This window comes from Nycticebus coucang, chromosome 5 (assembly GCF_027406575.1).
Source record: "Nycticebus coucang isolate mNycCou1 chromosome 5, mNycCou1.pri, whole genome shotgun sequence".
Taxonomy (NCBI): Eukaryota; Metazoa; Chordata; class Mammalia; order Primates; family Lorisidae; genus Nycticebus; species Nycticebus coucang.
This window is the reverse complement of record NC_069784.1, coordinates 68,740,584-68,760,264: the sequence shown is the minus strand read 5'-3', so window position 1 is coordinate 68,760,264 and position 19,681 is coordinate 68,740,584. Positions and strand designations below refer to the sequence as shown.

At 39.2% G+C, this 19,681-nt stretch overlaps 1 protein-coding gene across 5 annotated transcripts in view; it reads left to right on the top strand.

Annotated features, from left to right (window-relative positions):
• The first annotated feature begins 10,150 nt into the window (after window positions 1–10,150).
• EPHA7 (EPH receptor A7) overlaps window positions 10,151–19,681 on the top strand; it is a 189,906-nt gene continuing 180,375 nt past the window's right edge. For all 5 annotated transcript variants that reach the window (XM_053592184.1, XM_053592183.1, XM_053592182.1 and 2 more), the window contains exons 1-3: window positions 10,151–10,486; window positions 14,805–14,869; window positions 18,768–19,437. In XM_053592184.1, coding sequence (XP_053448159.1) covers window positions 10,390–10,486; window positions 14,805–14,869; window positions 18,768–19,437 — 832 coding nt within the window. In that variant the 5' untranslated portion in view covers window positions 10,151–10,389. The remainder of the gene's footprint in view (window positions 10,487–14,804; window positions 14,870–18,767; window positions 19,438–19,681) is intronic.

Genomic DNA, 19,681 nt, shown 5'->3' with positions numbered 1-19,681 from the left:
CAGCCTCCCAAGTAGCTGGGACTACGGGTGCCTGCCACAACGCCCAGCTCTTTTTTATTGTAGTTGTCATTATTGTTTACCTGGCCCAGGTTGGATTCAAACCCACCAGCCTTGATGTATGTGGCTGGTGCTGTAACCATTGTGCTATTGGCACTGAGCCAAGAATGCTAAACTTATTCACTTTTTTTTGCAGTTTTTTTTTGGCCGGGGCTGGGTTTGAACTCGCCACCCCCGATACATGGGGCCTGCACCCTATTGCTTTGAGCCACAGGCGCTGCCCAAGAATACTAAAATCATTAATCACAAAACAAAGAATAATAAATAGAGATATATTAAAATTAATAACTTCTCCTAATCAAAAAAAGGTTATTAATAGCGTGAAAAAGTAAACCACATAGTGAGGCAAGAAATGTCTATCTGACCGAGGATGCATATCTAGATATATGAAGAACTCTTACAATCTATGAGGAAAAGACAACACAGAAAAAGGTGAAAAATTATTGAACAAATTTTCAAAAATATGATATTCAAATGGCCAATAAACATAAAAGTTTATTCAACTTAGTCAACAGAAAAATATTAAATGTGATATCCCTATATACTTTATAGAATGGTTAAAATAATATTATATAATATTTTAGTTTTTGGTTAGTATAAAGAGTAATTGAGTGCTCATACCTACTAGTGGGAGTGTAAATTGCTACAAAGACTCTGGAAAACTGAACAGTGTGTACTACCATCAAACACATAGTGTACATACTCTGTAAAGCAATATTTCAACTCCTAAGGATACACCCAGTGAAAATTTGTATATATGATGTCTCAGTTTGCATTGCTATAACACAAATACATAGACTAGGTGACTTAAACAACAGAGATTTATTGCTCACAGTTCTGGAGAGTAGTAAGTCTGAGATCAAAGTGCCAGCATAGTTGGGTTCTGGAGACGTTCCTCTGGGTAGTTTGCAGTGGCCATCTTCTTGCTTATCCTCACAGTTTGAGGCAGAGACATTCATCCCTCCTGTTCTGCATTGCTTTGGGGATCATTCCTGGAGGACTAGCTGGGCTACATCCTGGTCCTTCAGCCATCCCTTAAGATGGCTCCAAGGACCTTGTCTTCCAGGATTCAAGTTTTCTTGTGTGCTGGATTCTTTGTCTGCTGCCCAGGAGGAAACTCTGAGACAGTAAGGTTTGTAGTAGAGAAAGTGTTTAATATTGCAGGGCACCGAATGAAGAGATGGAAGAAATTTCTGAAATCCAACTCCCCACAGAGAGTATTACTACTAAGGTTTTTAAATGGAGTTTGGTGAACAGAGAGTAGTAGGGAATAGGGTCTGCTAATTGGTGATGCCCTCATGGGTTTGGAAAGCAGGAATTGTCTTCTTGGCTGAGTAGTTCTTGGTAGAGGATCATAGGACCTGTTGAGTCAGTTCTCACCTAGGCCCACTGGTCCAGTTGGTGTCAGTTGGTTCCCCTGAATGTAGAGTCTGGAAAATATCTTAAAGGCCAGTTTTAGGTTTTATAGAAGTGAATGGGGAAGTCAAAAACCTGGAAAACTGGTTTTCCTCATGACTCTTAAGGACTCATGACTCTCAAGCAGTAAGCAATTATAGATACGAAAGCAAGCGAGGAATCAATGGATGATTAACTTTCAGCGAAGTCTATACTTCTGTAGAAATCAGACTTTTACCACAGTTTTTGCCCCATGGCCTTACCTTCTGTTGATATGGACAGTTTCACCTGTGTGTCGATCTCCTCTCAAATGTGGACAGAACTTACTGACTGGCTTGTATAATGATAGATAGAAAAGTATGGGCTACCACTTCTGAGTTAAAGTTACAAAGGGACTGATTTTATCTTGCCCCTTTATCACACTTTTTCTCTGGTAGTCCTGGCTTTGAATGTAAATAAACTGCCGAGTTGTGAGTTGTGAGTTGTGGATAGCCCTAGGAAGAGGTCTCTGAGGCAAGGGACTGACATCTCCTGTTATCAGATAGTGGTGGAGCCTGCCACTGTCATGTTGAGTAAACTTGGAAGCAGATCTATTCTGTGGTGTAACAACAGTCATCTGGGTTAGGAAGCAAATCTTTCCCTGGAATTTTGAGACGATTACAGTTCAGACTAACACCGTGAATGCAGCCCTGACTCTGAGTTGAGGACCCAAGTAAGTTGCACTGGACTCCTGACCCGCAGAAACTATGAGATAATATACATTGGTTTTGTTAAGCCACTGACTTTTGGGTTTTGTTATGTACTTACATATAACCAATATAGGAACTTCTAAAAATTGGGGGGTCATCTAATTTTCTAAACTAAATTTCTGTAGCTTAAAATGCCACAGTAGTGTGTTTCCTCAATAAAAATATAACTTCTACAACTTATATATATAGTATACCTTCTACTGTGCCCTTTACATATTATCTTTTTTTAATTTCCTTTCTCAGATTACCTTTGCCTGACCATCTGCTATTTGCAGCCCATAGTCATTTTCTTCCAGGATGTTCTCCTTAGTCTATATATATTTTGGGGGGTGGTGGTACAAGGATCATTTTATAGGGGCAAGGGTAGTGGAGAGTTTCCCTACACGATTTGCACTATGGATGTAAAGTAAAGACTTAAATACCAAATTCAGAGAACCAGATATAGACCTTGATACAAAAATGAAACAACAGTTGTCTGAATATGTAAGTCATGTTCCTTGAATTCTGCCTCTGAGGGCTAGACTTAGTTTGGGTAGAAACTAAGATGAAGGTCATTCGGCCTTCACTGGGTATAGAGAAATATGCAAAATCTGTGAGTCAAGTAGATTTTGGAAATGATACATGATATGTGTATTTGCATGGTGACTACTTCTAGGTTTTTGTGATTCAAATCAGGCACGAATAAAGAAATGAACATGACATGATAAGCATTTACTTTTATGTTTAAATAAATTCCTTATAATGGTGAGTGCTGAGAAAATAAAAATTTAAATTATAAGTATTACTAGAGAATATATTGGTATTTCATGCTACTCAATATAATCTATGAAATGTAAAAATATACATATAATTATACAAAAATATACACTAACACTCAAATTTCATCTATAACTTAAAAGAACTCTTTGTATTTCTAACACTAAAATATATACTTTCATTTTTTGGATCTATTTCTTTATGTCTTAAAGTTGATTTCAAATTTAAATGGCCAACTGTAGAAGATTTAAAAATATTCATCGTATTTTAATGTATTTGTATAGGTAGCACTCTGACCTGATTCTAACTTGTTACCGCTTTCCTTTTCTTTTCATTGTCTTTCTCCACCCTGTTTTACAGTCTTGAGACCAGAACAACTGATTGAGTGACAATTGTTAATTCTCTAAAATGGACACAACTATCATTTATTTGAAATGAAATGATCCACTGGAATTTCCCCAAAGCCACCTGAGGGTATGTATGTTAGTACAGCACTATATATCTTTTTCAAACTTAGAAAGTAATTACTCCCTCAAAAGTTTAAATAACAGATATATAAAAATAATCTATAAATTATTAAAATACATATCTGATAATACAGAAGAATAACATTCTAGTTGAAAGAAGTATCATAAGGAATCTTTATTGGGATGTAGGAGAATTTTTTCTTTTTCTGTGCTTGTAAGGTAAATAAAGTAGATTTTGTCTTTTCTGGTTATCAAAAGAGGCAACTTTCTGCTAGGTGTTTAATGTCTTTATATTTTATAGACTTTGTCACCAATGCCTGCCTGTTAAAAGACTGCTGAAAAACTATCAGATATTAAAATACTTAATTAAACTGAGATTGACCCCACTCATTCATTAATCTAAAATCAACTGAAGCCAGGCTAATTCTGTAGTTTTATCAACATCAATGCATCTATGAAAACAAATAATGATAATAATAAACTGATAGAATCTGAGATGGAGCGAAAAACTTGTAAAACTTTCTATTTGATCTGGGTGCAGGGAGGGGAAAATAAAACAACTTTAGACAAGCCAAGTGATAAAATCCTTACTGTGTGTTGAATTGTCTTATAGTTTATGGTCAGTAGCAGGATTATGACGACATCATTGGTTTTGTTAGGGCTGAAATAAACACTGAGAACAGCTGTCTGGTTACCTGTTTCTCAAAACGTATGCTCTGATCCCTGAGTCAGAGGCATCCTGAGGCGTGTGAGGTCTCTTGAGTGCTGGGTTATGCTTTATTCATCTACATATGCCCCCAGTGCCTTTCTAAATATTTAATAAATACTTGAAAAGCCTATTTTTTAATTGAGAATTTGGTCACTATTCTCCTCTGGAATATTATTCTATTCAGAACTGTGAATCTGTAATCACTTTGAACCACATCATCCTAGCAAATGTGGTCACTTACTTACAAATTAGCTTGTCAAATTTAGAGGAATTCTCCCTTTTGAAGCTTCCTCCTCCTCTTCATTGTCTCAGAATCCATGGGGACATATCAGTTCAAAGAGAGTAGATTTCACCCAAATTATGAAATGTTGTCCACTACTGACTTTATTTTTATTGCTGCCATATCGCATAACTTCTGAAAGCTGCCTTTATATAGAGTAGTGTTGCTACAGGGAGACCCAGTTCTATAGGCGCCACCCCTACCCCCGCTACAGTGTTGTTCAATATCTGAGCTCCAATGGTACAGTTCTTTTTTTTCATACTTAGGTAATCAGCACAAACACCACAGCCAGGCCGCTGAGTTGTAAGGGCCTTTGAGTATGGGCTCATGTCTTCTGCCAGCAAATGTTAAGCTCGCGGTTTTCCTTCCCTTACAGTCAGCACTTCTTGAGGCACTTGGATGCATTTTCTTTCTCAGTCAGAACAGTCCCAGTCTTTTCAGCATTTCTCTTTCTTTTCTTTCTTTCTCTCTCTCTCTTTCCTTTCCTTCCCCTTCCCTTCCCTCCCTTCTTCCCTCTGTCCTCTCTCTCTCTCCTTCCTTCCTTCTTTCCTTTCTTTCCTTCCTTTCTTTTCTTTTCTTTCTTTCTTTTTTCGACAGAGTCTCACTCTGTTGCCCTCAGTAGAGTTCTGTGGAGAATTTCTAATAGTGTTAAAATTCAAATGGATTGGGTTGGGGTCTGCTCCTCCAATAAAGGTTTTTGTCTCTTACATCGATTTCCCAATGTTCTCTACACAGGACAGCTGCATGCCTCGTCCAGGGTATTTTACGGCACTACCTTTGGCAATGAATAGAATTTCACTCTTCTTCAGGGGAGAGAATGGCCATAGCTTTACAATTTCATAACTAGCAGGTACTTTTCATGCTTTTCTTCTTTATAACAAAAATTCTTCTTCTAAGTGATTACAATATATAAACACTTGTACTATTAAGACCTCTTCTTAGACCTCCCTGAGATTAGCCAGGGAAATTTTGACAGAATTTCATTTTTAGTATTAATTATTCAGAAGGTTCCAGTGAAGAGTTGTCTCCAAAATACTTCTCAAGCAAGAGAGTTCTCTGGCAACTTTAGAGGATCCTTCAAAACATTGGATGGCTAGGTCCCAGAGCACTTTCCATCCCAGCTTTGCCCTGTTCCTGAGGGAGAACACTGTAAGGTAAGTGGGTGGACAGTAGGAGAGAGAAAATCTGAGGTCTATCTGAAGACTCAGAATTCTTCAGTTTATTTTTTTTTAATTGGAGAGAGATTTTTCCCTGTTAACTATTCACTTTCTAATTTATCCGTAAGCTTATTCAGTTAACTTGGCCTCTATAGACTGATACAGGTGAGAGGACATCTCACTAATTTTTATGAAGTCATTTAATAGGCTAGCATAGGTACAGAGAGAATAAGAAACTTGTATAATATCAATGGCACAAATATCATGGATCCATATGTAATATGTACATATAGATGCACACACACACAAAATTTCATGATTAGCTAGTCCAGTGAGTACTTGATTGGCCAGCACACCCAGAGGTCATGGCGCCCCCTGGTGGTTACTGGATTATCAGAGCTCTTCACAAGGAACAACACACTGGGTGAAGAGAGAAAAAATTACCTGAGAAATCATGAAAACATGTAGAAGAAGTGCTGTGCATAATCTAAGTCAGGTCTTTGTATTAGTGCTGCTAATTTATGGCAAAATGAGGTGTAACTAATGGAAAGAAGGAAACTTTCCATGCAAAATCAAATTTGATAAAAAGAAAATCCAAAATATTCTATAGTAGTCCCAAAATAAAAGTGATTTGCCTTAACACTGTGGAATATTTTAAGTAATTCAAAAATTTTAGAGAAAACTTAGCAATGTTTACGTGGTCTCTTACAATTTACATATAAATTATATTTTTATTTGTTAAGCTCTCTTAAATTATCTCAGTAATTGTGGTTAAAGAATTGTAATTACGATCTTAACTATACCCATTCCTATGACATCAAAAAAGGTGAAATTTTATAAAAGAACAAAATATAGTCTTCACTTCACTTCCTGGCCTCTGACTTCCTATACTGACACCTCAATTTGAAGCTTAAAAAATAAGTGAAATTATTAATATGTTTTTAATGAGTTTACCTTATGTGTATTTCTTACATTAGACTACAGATAAATATTTTATATACACTACATAAATCATGCTAATGTAAATATGTAAATGATTCTCCTGCACAGTAAAAAGATTGTTTTTATTTTGACCAAAATCACAGAGAACTCAATTTTCTGTAATATCTATTAACTGAGACATAATGCTTCTTTTCTGTTTATAATCAGTTTCTTCTGCACAGTACCTTTTCTAATTCAGTTTAAATTATGCCTTTTTCTGTGATGAACTTGCATTTTCACATTTACTAGCTGTGAACGCATTTAGACAGTAAGTGCACAAGCAGTAGGTTCAGAAACAGCCCTTTGATTTCATCATTGTTGTTAACTATTTAGTTTGACCGTCTTGGATTGGTGACATACGAAAGTCCCCACTTGTTCCTTTAACTTCTAAAGGCCTGAATACTAGACATACACATCTAGCCTTTTCTTCAGTTTGAAAATTCATAGAACTTAGTCCCCTACATCTTTATACTTTACTCCAAACCAACTATTTCTCACTTAAAATCAACCAGTAGTTCCCTGAGGTAAACAGTGAGGTAAATATTAGTATTGTAGCAAGTTAAAAGCAAATAACAGCTGCACCCTTATTTGGAATATAGGGGGGCTGTCCATAATGTATACAGCACTGATGTCTCTTGTTCATATTCTATGTCTGGATACTTTGGAGACAGCCTGTGTGTCTTGAATTTGTACAGTTGTGTGTGATTATCAGTAATGATACAGACAGACTCAAAGTACAGTGAAGCTGGGTATGTATTCATTGTGTGTGAAGAGAGGCTTTTTTTATCTTTACACATTATGACACATGTTTCAAAAGTGGGGATATAAATGGAAATATTATGGTTTTAGTCTCTTTTTTCTACTTATTTAAAATTTGATAGATATAAGTAGGCTACTCTGTCTTCTGCATTACACAATGAATACATACAAATTGAAAAATAGCTTTTAGAGTTCTGGCTTTGGCTCAGAAGTATTGGTTGTACACAGTTTTTAGCATTACTCAGGAAAATGAGTTCTAATTCACTTTATATACAAACACAAGGTAGGTTTAAAAATACTCTAGAAATAATATACATAAATCATAGATATCAAGGTAAGAGAAACCATAAGGAAGTGAGGGAATTCAATATTATTTGTTTTTCTAAACTGTGAAAGTTGTAAGTATTGATTTATTTTAGGTACTTTATGTACAAATAGGTTTATATGCTTTATTGTTAATCAAATGCAGTCTAATGTAAATTTATATATAAACTATGCTGTATAACACTGTATGATGAACATTCTCTTTTGACTCAGTCATTTATTTTTATTTAAATGCCACTATTTCTTTACCAATATACCTACATACTACAAAAGAAGAAAGGTTTGTAAACGTACAAATGAGTATTATTGTGCAGCTCTGCAGGGAGAACTGTCAGCAGCCTGGCAAATGTGCATTTAATGTGAAGCTTCTTGTCTTTAAAAATAAGAGTGAGGCTGCATAAGCCCCCATCTGACACAGAGGGAGAGGACAAAATAGGGCGACTCCCTATACCACCTACACTCATCAGAGAAGTGAAGGATGTGACTTCTTTGGTTTCCTGGTTTTAATGGGAAAGTATTTGTATTCACATCACTGAGTATTAGTCGTTCAATAGATGAAAGGATTATTTTAAACTTTTAAAGTCTACCTCTATGTCAGTTTAAGAAGTGGGGATGAGACCCTGGGAAAAGTGTTAAAATCCTGAAGAATTTATTTTAACTATAGGTGGTTTAATACTTGTGAGTTTGTAGTTCCTTGAGTTTAAAAGCCTTTGCGTAGGAATTTGTGGTTTTAGTTTACAAGTTTCACCCTTAAGCATTCAAAGCAGCTATATTTGTGTAAATGATGCTTCATCTTCTCTATAACAAATATGCTTTCCCTATATATATTTTTCTTTTTCCGAGGTTAACCTATTAAACAATTTACAAATCTTATTCATCTTTTAAAGGGCATTTAAGATGCTCGTTGAGACAATTTCTAAAATATTAGGCGTAATGGCAAAGAACATTTAACATTTAAGAAATAACATGGAAACTGCAATATCAAAGAGGTTAAAGGAGAATAAAATTTCATTTCTTTCTTCAGTGTAATTTTGTTAAGCAAGTAAAAACTACAGGAAAGAAGACAGTTTCTGATAAAATATCTGGGACTGTCGTCTCTGAGAAGTCTCTTCTAAACACCAGAAACAACTCAATTCGCCCTATATTTCCACATAGACAGGATGGGAAAAGTTTAGAGCCTTATGTGACATCAAACTTTGTACCTATCAGAAATAAAGGCAGTCGAGATGATTGAAAATTTTCTTAACGGAAGAAATACTTCTCTGCAAGAAGAAAAGAAGATCGTCTTTAAAATGTGATCAAGTTACAATGCCTACCATTTGAAATTGATGATTCGGCAATTAAGATTTTAAAAGTTCTTCCTCTTATTATGTTACCCACCTCTTGAATGCAAAGTGTCCAGGACTGCCTAATGGAAAGCAGATTTCTACGCCGTCATCCTTGCTGTTCTGGTTGGATGAATTCACCTGGAGATGTTGGCTGCATTATGTATTCTTAGTTTCCCTTTGAAAGATAATTATTGAATAATTCCTACAAATTGTAAATACTTGGGAAACAGGAAGGTCTTGTTTCATTAACTTAACAAGTATTATTTTAATTCTTTAAAATTAAGCATAATTTATGCAGCAAGATGTAAAACGACCAAAGTGGAGTAATCCAAAGAAACCTCATAAAATGATAAACATGCAAGAAAAAATGATACAGAATCGTCTAAAGGTTTTCTCCTAATGTCTCACTTCACTCAACCAACTACAGTGAAAAGATAGGGCGGGGTGAAGAGGGGCGTAAAACAAAAGACTTCCTTTCCTCCCTCCCTTCTGTTCCTTTTGCCAAAGCTTGTTGCAAACTCTTGGAAACATTGATTAAACCTAATCCATTTGGTTACTTTTATTCTTCCATGGATTGTGGTGGGTGGTGCCCGAAGCTGACTGCCCTTGGAGCAACAGAAAAAGAGAAGTAGAAACTTAAAAAAAAAAAAAAAAGCAAAAAACAAAGTTATCCGACCCCACAAGGGTTGTTACTAGCAACATAAAAGTAAAAGGCACTTTACATAAAAATACAATTCATTTCACTGTTTGCGCTTCGTATTTGATAGCTGAGAAGCTTGCTTCGCCTTTGGTTCCTAAAAGACAGCGAGGAGTACATATATAACGGGAGTCTAAGTTGGGAGCATTATTCTCGGATTGTTTCAGCTCCACGAAAGCTGCGGCTGCTAAAAGCAGAACGCCCAAAGCAGCACGCACCCTCGGCTGCAACCCTCGTTCTGCTCCTCGGAGCATCCAGCGCGAACCCGGAGCTCAGAACCTGGAGGGAATCCTGGACCAGCAACCTGACTCCGCTCGGCACCGATTGGCTCGTGCTGCAGACCCCGCCCCCGAGGCCGGGGCGGCTGTTTAGCCAGGACCCGCCCCTTGGCCCTGGGAATCGCCTCCTGGCAGGCCGGCTGCGCCTGCCACTCAGCCGGAGTAGCGGAGGCTCTCAGCTCGGAACCCCGCCCCCTACCCCTAATTGATATTATTGGAGTGTGGAGCAAGCGGCCGGTCTGCAGTCGGAGACTCGCAGGCAGCAAACACGGTGCGAACGAACAGGAGGGGGGGGGGAACATAAAAAAAGCTAAACGTGGAGCAGCCGGTCAGGGATCGAGAAGGGGAATCGATGCAAAGAGGGCAATAAAAAACCCACTTCGGAGCAAACAGCATTTAAAAAGCTACGACTCAAGATAACTGAAACCTAAAATAAAACCTGCTCATGCACCATGGTTTTTCAAACTCGGTACCCTTCATGGATTATTTTATGCTACATCTGGCTGCTCCGCTTTGCACACACGGGGGAGGCGCAGGCTGCGAAGGAAGGTAAGGAGATGGGGAAGCAAAGTTTGTTCTGACTTATTTATTTAGCTGTCTACCTGCACGAGCCGGCTCGTCCGCGGCGCCGCCGGCCGCGCCTCCGGCTCCGGGCGACCCTCCCCCGCCGGCTCCCCGCCCCCTCACCGCTCGGGCCGTTCCTGGCAGACCGGCGGGCGGCGAGCCGGGGTTTCTCGGAGCTGCTGCTGCGTAGAGCCGCCTGCATCCCCGCGCCCGAGCCGTCCGTCCGACGGGTGCGGGATTTCTGGCGCGGGCAGTCCGAGGACGTGAGCAGCAAGTGCGGGTGGTGGGGTGGGGTGGGTGTGAGGACGGCCGGCGAGATCATCCTCTAGGTCACTTTCCCTCTAGCCTTATCCAGCCCTTCCTCTTCTCCGCGTTTGAGTCGGTGAGAGCAGCCGGAGTTGGGGTCGGAAATGCGGACTCAGCCCCCAGCGTCCCCGCCGGCCGGCTGGCGAGCAGCGGGAGCGTGGAGCGGAGCCTCTCCGAGGGGCTGAGACTTCTGTGGGCTGGGGAAGCTCGGGTTACTAATGAAGTGCTCGCTGCGTCGGAGGCGGCGGCGCGGGCCTGCGGTTGGCGCTCGACCGCCGGCGCGGAACAATAACGCCGCGGAGGTGAACTGGAGGAGCGGAGCGCGTCCCGCGGCCGGGCAGTCTCTGGGCGGCTCTGCGCGCAGGGCCCGGCCTCCGGGGGTCAGCGGCGGTCCGCGGCCGGCCGGGGCGGCGGGGCGGTTGTGAGCAGATGCCGCCGGCCACCTGGATCGCCAGTTATTCGCCCCGCACTCCGGCAGATGAGGAGTCCGAGTGGCCAAATAATTGCGAAAGACCTGGATCCTGAGGATTAGATCGGGTTGGAGAGAGCGGGTTTCGCTTGGCCAGCTAAAGACACCTTTATGTGGTTATTTTTTTTCCCTCCTTTTGCTTTTAACTATTGACAGAAGGTAAAATACCTTTCGGGGCCTGTAGTTGGAGCTGGGGAAAAATAAATCCTGTCAATGGAAGTGTCTTGCTTCTGAGCAGTGTCACAATCCCTGCCGCCCCCTTCCCCCGTCGTTCAGGCTGTGCTTGTAAGGTTGATTTTCCGATATTTTAAAGGCAGAATAGGAATAATTACTTGTTTCTGGAGTGTAGGAGGGGCTCTGTTATCAAATTTAGGTCATTCTAGTGTTGGGGGGTACATGTCGGTCTTTGCTTCATATATTCCTGAAAACTTAGTCATTTGGCGCTGCTTTTCCGTATTCTATTCGTGAACCTCTCTTCATTCACTCAGTCCCCCAAACCCAACGCCATATTCTATTCCTTCATCCACCTGACCTGTGACCCCCAGTGTGCACATCTGCAACCTATGTAGACGCTGAACCCATTCAGAGAAACCCACGCCTCTGAGCTGGCGGGTACGTGTTTGTGGACAGATGGACATCTGGTAGAAGCGCACAGCCAGCCACACCAAACCCACATTTCTCCACTACTGACATTAGCGATTAGATACATTCAGGCCTGGCACCTTGTCCTTATTCCTCCGGAGCAGCGAGACCTGAGGAAAAGTTTGCACGGCCGCAGCGAAGCCGGGCGCGCGAACCCCGCGGCCGGCGGGAGTTGGGCTGTAAATAACTGCAGCGCTAGGGGGAGAGGCTCCCTCAGGCGGGTCGGCTCTCGCTGCTCCTCTGGGCGCACGCTACGTGGAAAGGATTCTGATTCTAGGAACCTGAATTCTTTAGATGTAGAAGTGAGATGTTTAAAAAGCGTATGTGTGTTTGTGTGTGTGTGGGGGGGCTTGCTCTGTGGCGGGCTGGTGGCGAGTGCTCCCGACTTCTCGGTGGCGACGCTGCCAGTACGCAGTGACCATCAGGAGCTGGTTTTCTGGAAACAAGCCCTGAGGCGGCTCACGGAAACCTTGGGCTAGCGCTGGGAACCTCCTCGAGCGGGTGCCCGGCCTCCTGGGACGGTTGGGGGTAGGTGGAGGAAGAAAAGGGACGCCCTTTCCACTTTCCCTGTGCACATTCTCCTGGGGTCAGTTGCCGCTACTGGGAGCGCGTGTCTCAGTCTGACGCTTGGAGGCGAAGTGCAGCTGCTGCTTTTCCTTTCCGTAAATGCCGCTGCCGCCTTTCCCTCCGTGGAGACGCTTCCCGAAAGCCTCTCTCCTCCTCCCGGCTCCTCCTGGAGCCGGGCGCCACCGGCTCCCTGGAGTGCCCAGGTCTGGCCGCGAGGCGTAATGGATGCTCGGCGCGCCCGTCTGGCAGCCCCCGCCCCGCCCCGCGACGGCCCCGCCCTGGCCGGGAAGCCAGTGGCTGCCGGCGCTGCCCTCGCCGGCTCGGCCCGGGGCGCCCGGTCCCTCACCCCCTCGCCCCCTCCTGGGCCGCGCGGTGGGGCGCTGAGCCCGGGTGTGCCCTACATCCGAGGGGCTGCCGGACTGCACCTTGGCGGGACGTGCTGTGCTCCGGAGGGACGGGGGAAAGCGCGCACTTGGGGCTTCTCTAGAAAGTGGACGGCGGGAGAGGGACACGCTGATCCCTTGAGAGCTGCTCTCCGGCTGCATTCCGTTTTGTTTTAATTTGATTGTGTCTCTTTTAACTTGTTTGCCATCACCGCTCTCCTCAGTCCCTGGCTTCCACCCTCAGGCAGAGATAAGGGGTAGCGGAAAGGCGAGAAACAATAATCGCAATGCTTCCTTCACTCTGAGAAAAGAACCGGGAATGTCACCTGGATTTAAAATCCAGTTGTATGTATTCATTACAGAGGACACACAAAACGATTCAACTCAAGAAAGCACACTTCGAACCCACATTGTTTTCCTGGCCTTTTTTTTATTGTAGAGAGTAAAAATGAACTTAAAAATTACTTTTCATGTAAATTCTCTAGTCCATATTGATGTTCCAAGTTGAAATACAAATTGATATTTTAAAAGTGTTATGTTTCTGTGTTTCCTGTCATGGAATCATCTGTGATTATTATTATTTTTTAAAATTCTGTCATAGTCTCCTTGAGAGTCTTAGTAAACAAACAACAAAACAAAATAAAACTCCAAATCCCCAGTGTACCTGTATTTTCAGTTACAGGGAATAGGCTTCACTAGTGTGAAGGAATTAAACACATAAAGACAGTTCCTTTGTTTTCTTAGCAGAGCACATTTTCATTACATTTCAAATACTAATTCCACTTTCCAGTGATTGAGAGTTTTGTTCAGTATTTAAACATTTATATAAGCTAATATTTTATTTAAGTCAAAATTTAGCATTTTGTGGATGTTGATGTTAAGCATACTTACACACTTAAAAAATATATTCACTATTGTTTCTGAACAAATGATGCATTTGTCAAAAATGCTATAGAGTTAGGTAAATATTTTTAAAGTGAAGAAGCTCATGTAAGTCTGTAACTAATTTGAATAAAAGAGTGTGTGGTTTAGGAGAGTAAATTGTCCCCAAAACAATAAAAATGTAAAATTGGAAGTATAATGTGTATTAATGTATGATTTTCTAATGTATTCTCATGTTACTACTACCAGAGGCTTTTTTATACTTTATATGCTTATTAAATCAATTGCACTATTTTTGATAGCCTAAGAGTAGGATACCACTGTTCTTAGAAGTCAAGTCAAGAGTTTAAACATACCATTTGGAGAAATAGTTAATATCTTGGAATATTTAGAAATTTAAATATATATATATTATTTCAGTCATATATATATAAACTGAAAACAGATGTTTGACTAACCCAGAAATATATCTTCTAAATAATCTTCAATTTATTTTCTCCTGGTAACATGGTTACTTAACATGGTTTTTAGCATTTCTGTATTGATTTTGGTTTAAGAGAAAACGCTATGGGTGGAAAGTTTTTCTAAGAAGATAAACTCCATTTCTCAAAAGATAGCAAGAATACTGTCTTGGCATAATATTACAAAGTAATGAATATTTGAAGAGTAATATGGGCATTATACCTCATTGTGCTCTTGTTATATATGACAAAGTTTAAAGGGCTCATTGGCTTACAAAACTATAATATATAATTGCTATAGGATCAATATCACATCAATTTTTACCCTCACTTTCACTCTACCAATGCATTTTAAAATTTACTTTAATATTTTAATATTAAAGAATACTGTACATAACACTGATATTTTAATATCTTTTCCCCTGGAATATGCTTGCATCAAATGCCTGTTCACTGCACCATTCATTATATAACTAGCTCTATCTTAAGTCATAAAGTGATAATTATATGAAAAAATTAAATTCACCTGAAAAATGTTTACAAACGTGTTTAAATTGTTAAGGTAACATCTGCAAATAAACTTTCTTTTTCAGTACTACTGCTGGATTCTAAAGCACAACAGACAGAGTTGGAGTGGATCTCCTCTCCGCCCAATGGGGTAAGTGCTTTTTCTCGTAAAATATCACTATTTATTTTTTTTAAAGTAAGACACAGAACTTTACTACCACCACCACAACAACTCCCCAGGAATCATTTGCATTCTTCATATTTAAATTGTTTTAATTCCAAATATCTTGTTCAATATTCTGTTGTGATTATGGCAAGACACTGAGTTCTCTGAGTAAGGAAGGTATACGTTAGAACATGGCAAAATGGAAAAAAAGCAAACAAACTCCCAAAGCCATAGTCTTTTGAGTCTTTATTGTGAGTGGAATCATACCTCAGGGTCCAGGCTACAAATGTTAACTAATTACAAGAAACATTCCTTTCACAAACTCACTTAAGCCTCTTTAGTTGCCTTTTACTTCTGAAGTATAATCACCAAGTAGCTTGTGTGTAATTCTTCAAAACAGTATGTGATCTGTTTTCCTCTTCTAAAAACGTTTTTTAGCATCACTCAAAATATACTTTAAAAGGCAACTAAAAACGTACTATGTTTAACATTTTGGCATAAAATTTGCTGAAATATGTTTTTTAGATTCTCCAAATTTATATTGTGTGCTTATCTGCTGTTACTAATCCGATGTGAAGGCAGGGCACGCACATGTTACAGGAAAAACCTGACACAATAAGTATCAGTGAAAATTGTCTAATACATCTATCAAAATGTGAGTAAATCCTGAAAAGATGCTGACCAGTATGTTTCATATCCAGAAAGATTGTATTGCTTAAGCATAGTTCAATATCCATGTCTTCAGATCTTATTATTATTTGGGAGACAGAGCACATTCTTCATATTGTATTTAAAAAGGCTTTGAGAAAGGAGAATATATGCCATTGTTACTTAAGTTGATCTTGCGCACATTAGGAAATCTGAAGTTAAAAGAGGGTGAAGTGTAAGCGAAGATACAAAAAGTCTAGCAGAGTTTGCAAAAAGAATGAAACTCAGAAAGGGATTGTTGTGTATAAAAACAACATCATAAAATCAACATGTCAGGAACTGAAAGTTTAGGAATGCAAAATGTGAACAAAGCCAATCTTTTAAAAATATTCAGACTTTGCATTAAATATAGGTTTTGAAACATTGCTTTAGTTTGTATTGTAGTTATCTGCTGGTCACAATAAATTATGAAAAATGGCACATATTTAATAGATTAAATATAAAAAGTGTATGAGTTTGAGGTATGACAGTAATAGTTTTTTTTGAAAGTGAAGTGGTTTTTGTGAGTAAAATAATATATATTATGGAAAGATATCCATGATAAAAAAATGAAACACTTTTCTTGCCAAGGACAGATGTAGCCCATTTTCTATCATCCATCAATTAAAACAGAGATAGAGGATGGCTGTATCTCTGAGAAGTGAACTGATACATAATTGTAGTATTTTTTTTTTTTTTTTTTTGTAGAGACAGAGTTTCACTTTATCGCCCTCGGTAGAGTGCCATGGCCTCACACAGCTCACAGCAACCTCCAACTCCTGGGCTTAGGGGATTCTCCTGCCTCAGCCTCCCTAGTAGCTGGGACTACAGGCGCCCGCCACAACGCCCGGCTATTTTTTTGTTGCAGTTTGGCCGGGGCTGGGTTTGAACGCACCACCCTTGGCATATGGGGCCGGCGCCCTGCTCACTGAGCCACAGGCGCCGCCATAATTGTAGTATTTTATCCAATTAATCCACAAAACGATAACTTACAACTAGCAATGTTATCTTAGACTTAAATGGGCATTTTATTAGTTTGAAGTATTTGAGTTAACAGTTAACCCCATGTCTGAATAGGAATCAACAAATAATATTAGAAAATAATGATCAACAGCATTTTCCGTATATGAAATGAATTGGTTCACATGTGACTAAATATATAACAGGAAAGAAAATGCTTCTACAACAAAAGTCTTGAGAAAATATTTTATAAGCTTACTATAAAAATAGTGGATATAATGCAGTATCTGAATTAAGACATTTTTCCTAATGGTGTCATTTGTGGAAATGATTGAAGTCTCTTAGAAAAGTGAGATAATAAAACATGAATTGCATTAAAGGCGTTTATGTGACCTCCCTATTTGTTATCTATGCCATAGTTTTCTCGGAATTTTCCCCTCTGAAATACATTTTTTAAACACAAATTAAAATTAGCTGGATTTCGAGGGTAGTAGAATTGATTTTTCTTACATAGACTAAAATAACATAATTGCCCTTGAAGTTAAAAGAATTCTTGGGAAATACTTTTATAATAATTAGCTTTAGTTTCCACAACTGGGGAATTGTTAAAAAGAACACATATATCTTTGGAGCTTTTGATTTTTTTGGTAGATACCATTACTGATTTTACTTTTTCTAATAATTTCAATCTAATTAAAGGATTCACATCTACCCATCCAAATGGATAAATTTGAGTATATTTGCCTGAGTGTCATTCACAATATAAATAGCCAAGGGAAACAAAGGGAAAATGGGCAAAGTTGAGTAGTCACTAATACAAGTTGTGCTGAGTAAAAGCTGCACACGGAAGTGGAGTTTTGCTGCATTTGAGTACCTTTGATGATATTAGTCTTGTGTATAATAAAATTGTAGCAAATATTGTAAAACATCATGTAAGAGATTTCTGAATTGGAGTACATTGCTAATTTCTCAGTTTTGTTAATTTTCTAAGAACCAGTTTTAAAAGTAAATATCAATATTATACAGAGCATTTAAAGATAACATGCTCTGATCAGGTTTTACGAATGGAACTCTTTTCCACATGCTTATTAGTTTACTTTCCCATCTGCTTTTCTTGAAACTGTAGTTTAAATATTGCATGCTATGTGACTTTGGTCTTGAACACAAATATATTTTCATATTTGGTATTTTTTATTGTGGAAATGAATACAAGTAGATGACAGTTTCCCTATTAAGGTCTCATAAATGTAAAGTGGGAAGTTTTGTAATCATGGAAAATAATATGAACTATTATTTTAGACTCATAGGTCCATTAGGTGAAATTAATTTACTTATTAACAGGCAGTAAAGAGTATTATATATGGTTTAATGGTCTTGGAATTGCTGCAAATTTTGCTAAATGTACTATTTTTTCCTTATTTTGTTAAAATATAATATTGGTTTGCTTTGTAGTATATGCGTCATATCAGCATATAAATGGACATTTTTAACATCTGATATTTTTCCTTAGAAAGCTTATCGCTAAATATGATCCAGTGTGCTGATTTGTCACGTTCATTTGATGGTCGATTGAAAGCAATTTATTTGCAAAGATGAATCATACTTTTATATCCACTTATTTATTGTCGTTTTGTGGCTTTAATGAACAATACTGTGTATTATACTGGAATAAATAAATCATACTATAAGATGATACTTGTATCTTATTTTGAAAAGATCGTAAGGTATTCCGTATTATAAGTATCAACATATTTTTGAATGCTTTCACATTTCAGAGTAGTCTTGGCATTTTTCTTTGTGGTTTTAGGTGCTCTCTAATTATAATATGGGCACTTAAAATGTCAACTGAGTTATCAGAAATGTTACCATTCATCTATCTAGACACATATTTTAACTGGATATTTGAAATAATCATGAGCTTCAGTCTATGACAATTCTGGTCTCAGTGGAGAATACAGGCATAAGCAAACATGTAAAAAGGAATGCCAGAGCACTCGCAGACAGATATTAAACAAAATGAAATTGTATGTACAAACGATGCAAGCAAGCTTCTGTGATGTCCTGCCGCCGACATGAAGCAGAACTGGAAATCTTACATTCCCTGTTTTGCAGGTATTGGCCAGACTAGGAATGCACCTCACTCTTTCAAAGATCAGCATTTGTGGTGTATGTGCACTTTCAAAAGCAAAATGTTATTTTTAGCTGAATGACTGATGACCTTTTTTACATTCTACAGTGGGAAGAAATTAGTGGTTTGGATGAGAACTACACCCCCATACGGACCTACCAGGTGTGCCAGGTCCTGGAGCCCAACCAGAACAACTGGCTGCGGACTAACTGGATTTCGAAAGGCAATGCACAAAGGATTTTTGTAGAATTGAAATTCACCCTGAGGGATTGTAACAGTCTTCCTGGAGTACTGGGAACTTGCAAGGAAACCTTTAATTTGTACTATTACGAAACAGACTATGACACTGGCAGGAATATAAGAGAAAACCTCTATGTAAAAATAGACACCATTGCTGCAGATGAAAGTTTTACCCAAGGTGACCTTGGTGAAAGAAAGATGAAGCTTAACACTGAGGTGAGAGAGATTGGACCTTTGTCCAAAAAGGGATTCTATCTTGCCTTTCAGGATGTAGGGGCTTGCATAGCTTTGGTTTCTGTCAAAGTGTACTACAAGAAGTGCTGGTCCATTATTGAGAACTTAGCTATCTTTCCAGATACAGTGACTGGTTCAGAATTTTCCTCTTTAGTCGAGGTTCGAGGGACATGTGTCAGCAGTGCAGAGGAAGAGGCGGAGAACTCCCCCAGGATGCACTGCAGTGCAGAAGGAGAATGGTTAGTGCCCATTGGAAAATGTATCTGCAAAGCAGGCTACCAGCAGAAAGGGGACACTTGTGAACGTAAGTAACATGTGCTATTAAAACTCTCTTTTGCAGTTTTTTCTATATCAATAAAAATAACGAAATCTGCTCTTTCCCATTAGTCCAATTCAGTAGATGTTAAACAAAGTCACCGTGACTTAGTGATGATCTGTAGTTGTATCTGCACCAAGAGGGTGCAAGTAAACATTGGTGGCATTGGTATTTGTTACTAATTTTTAAGTTGTCCTATGCTTTGCATGGAAGTCTGCAGTAGAACAGTGGC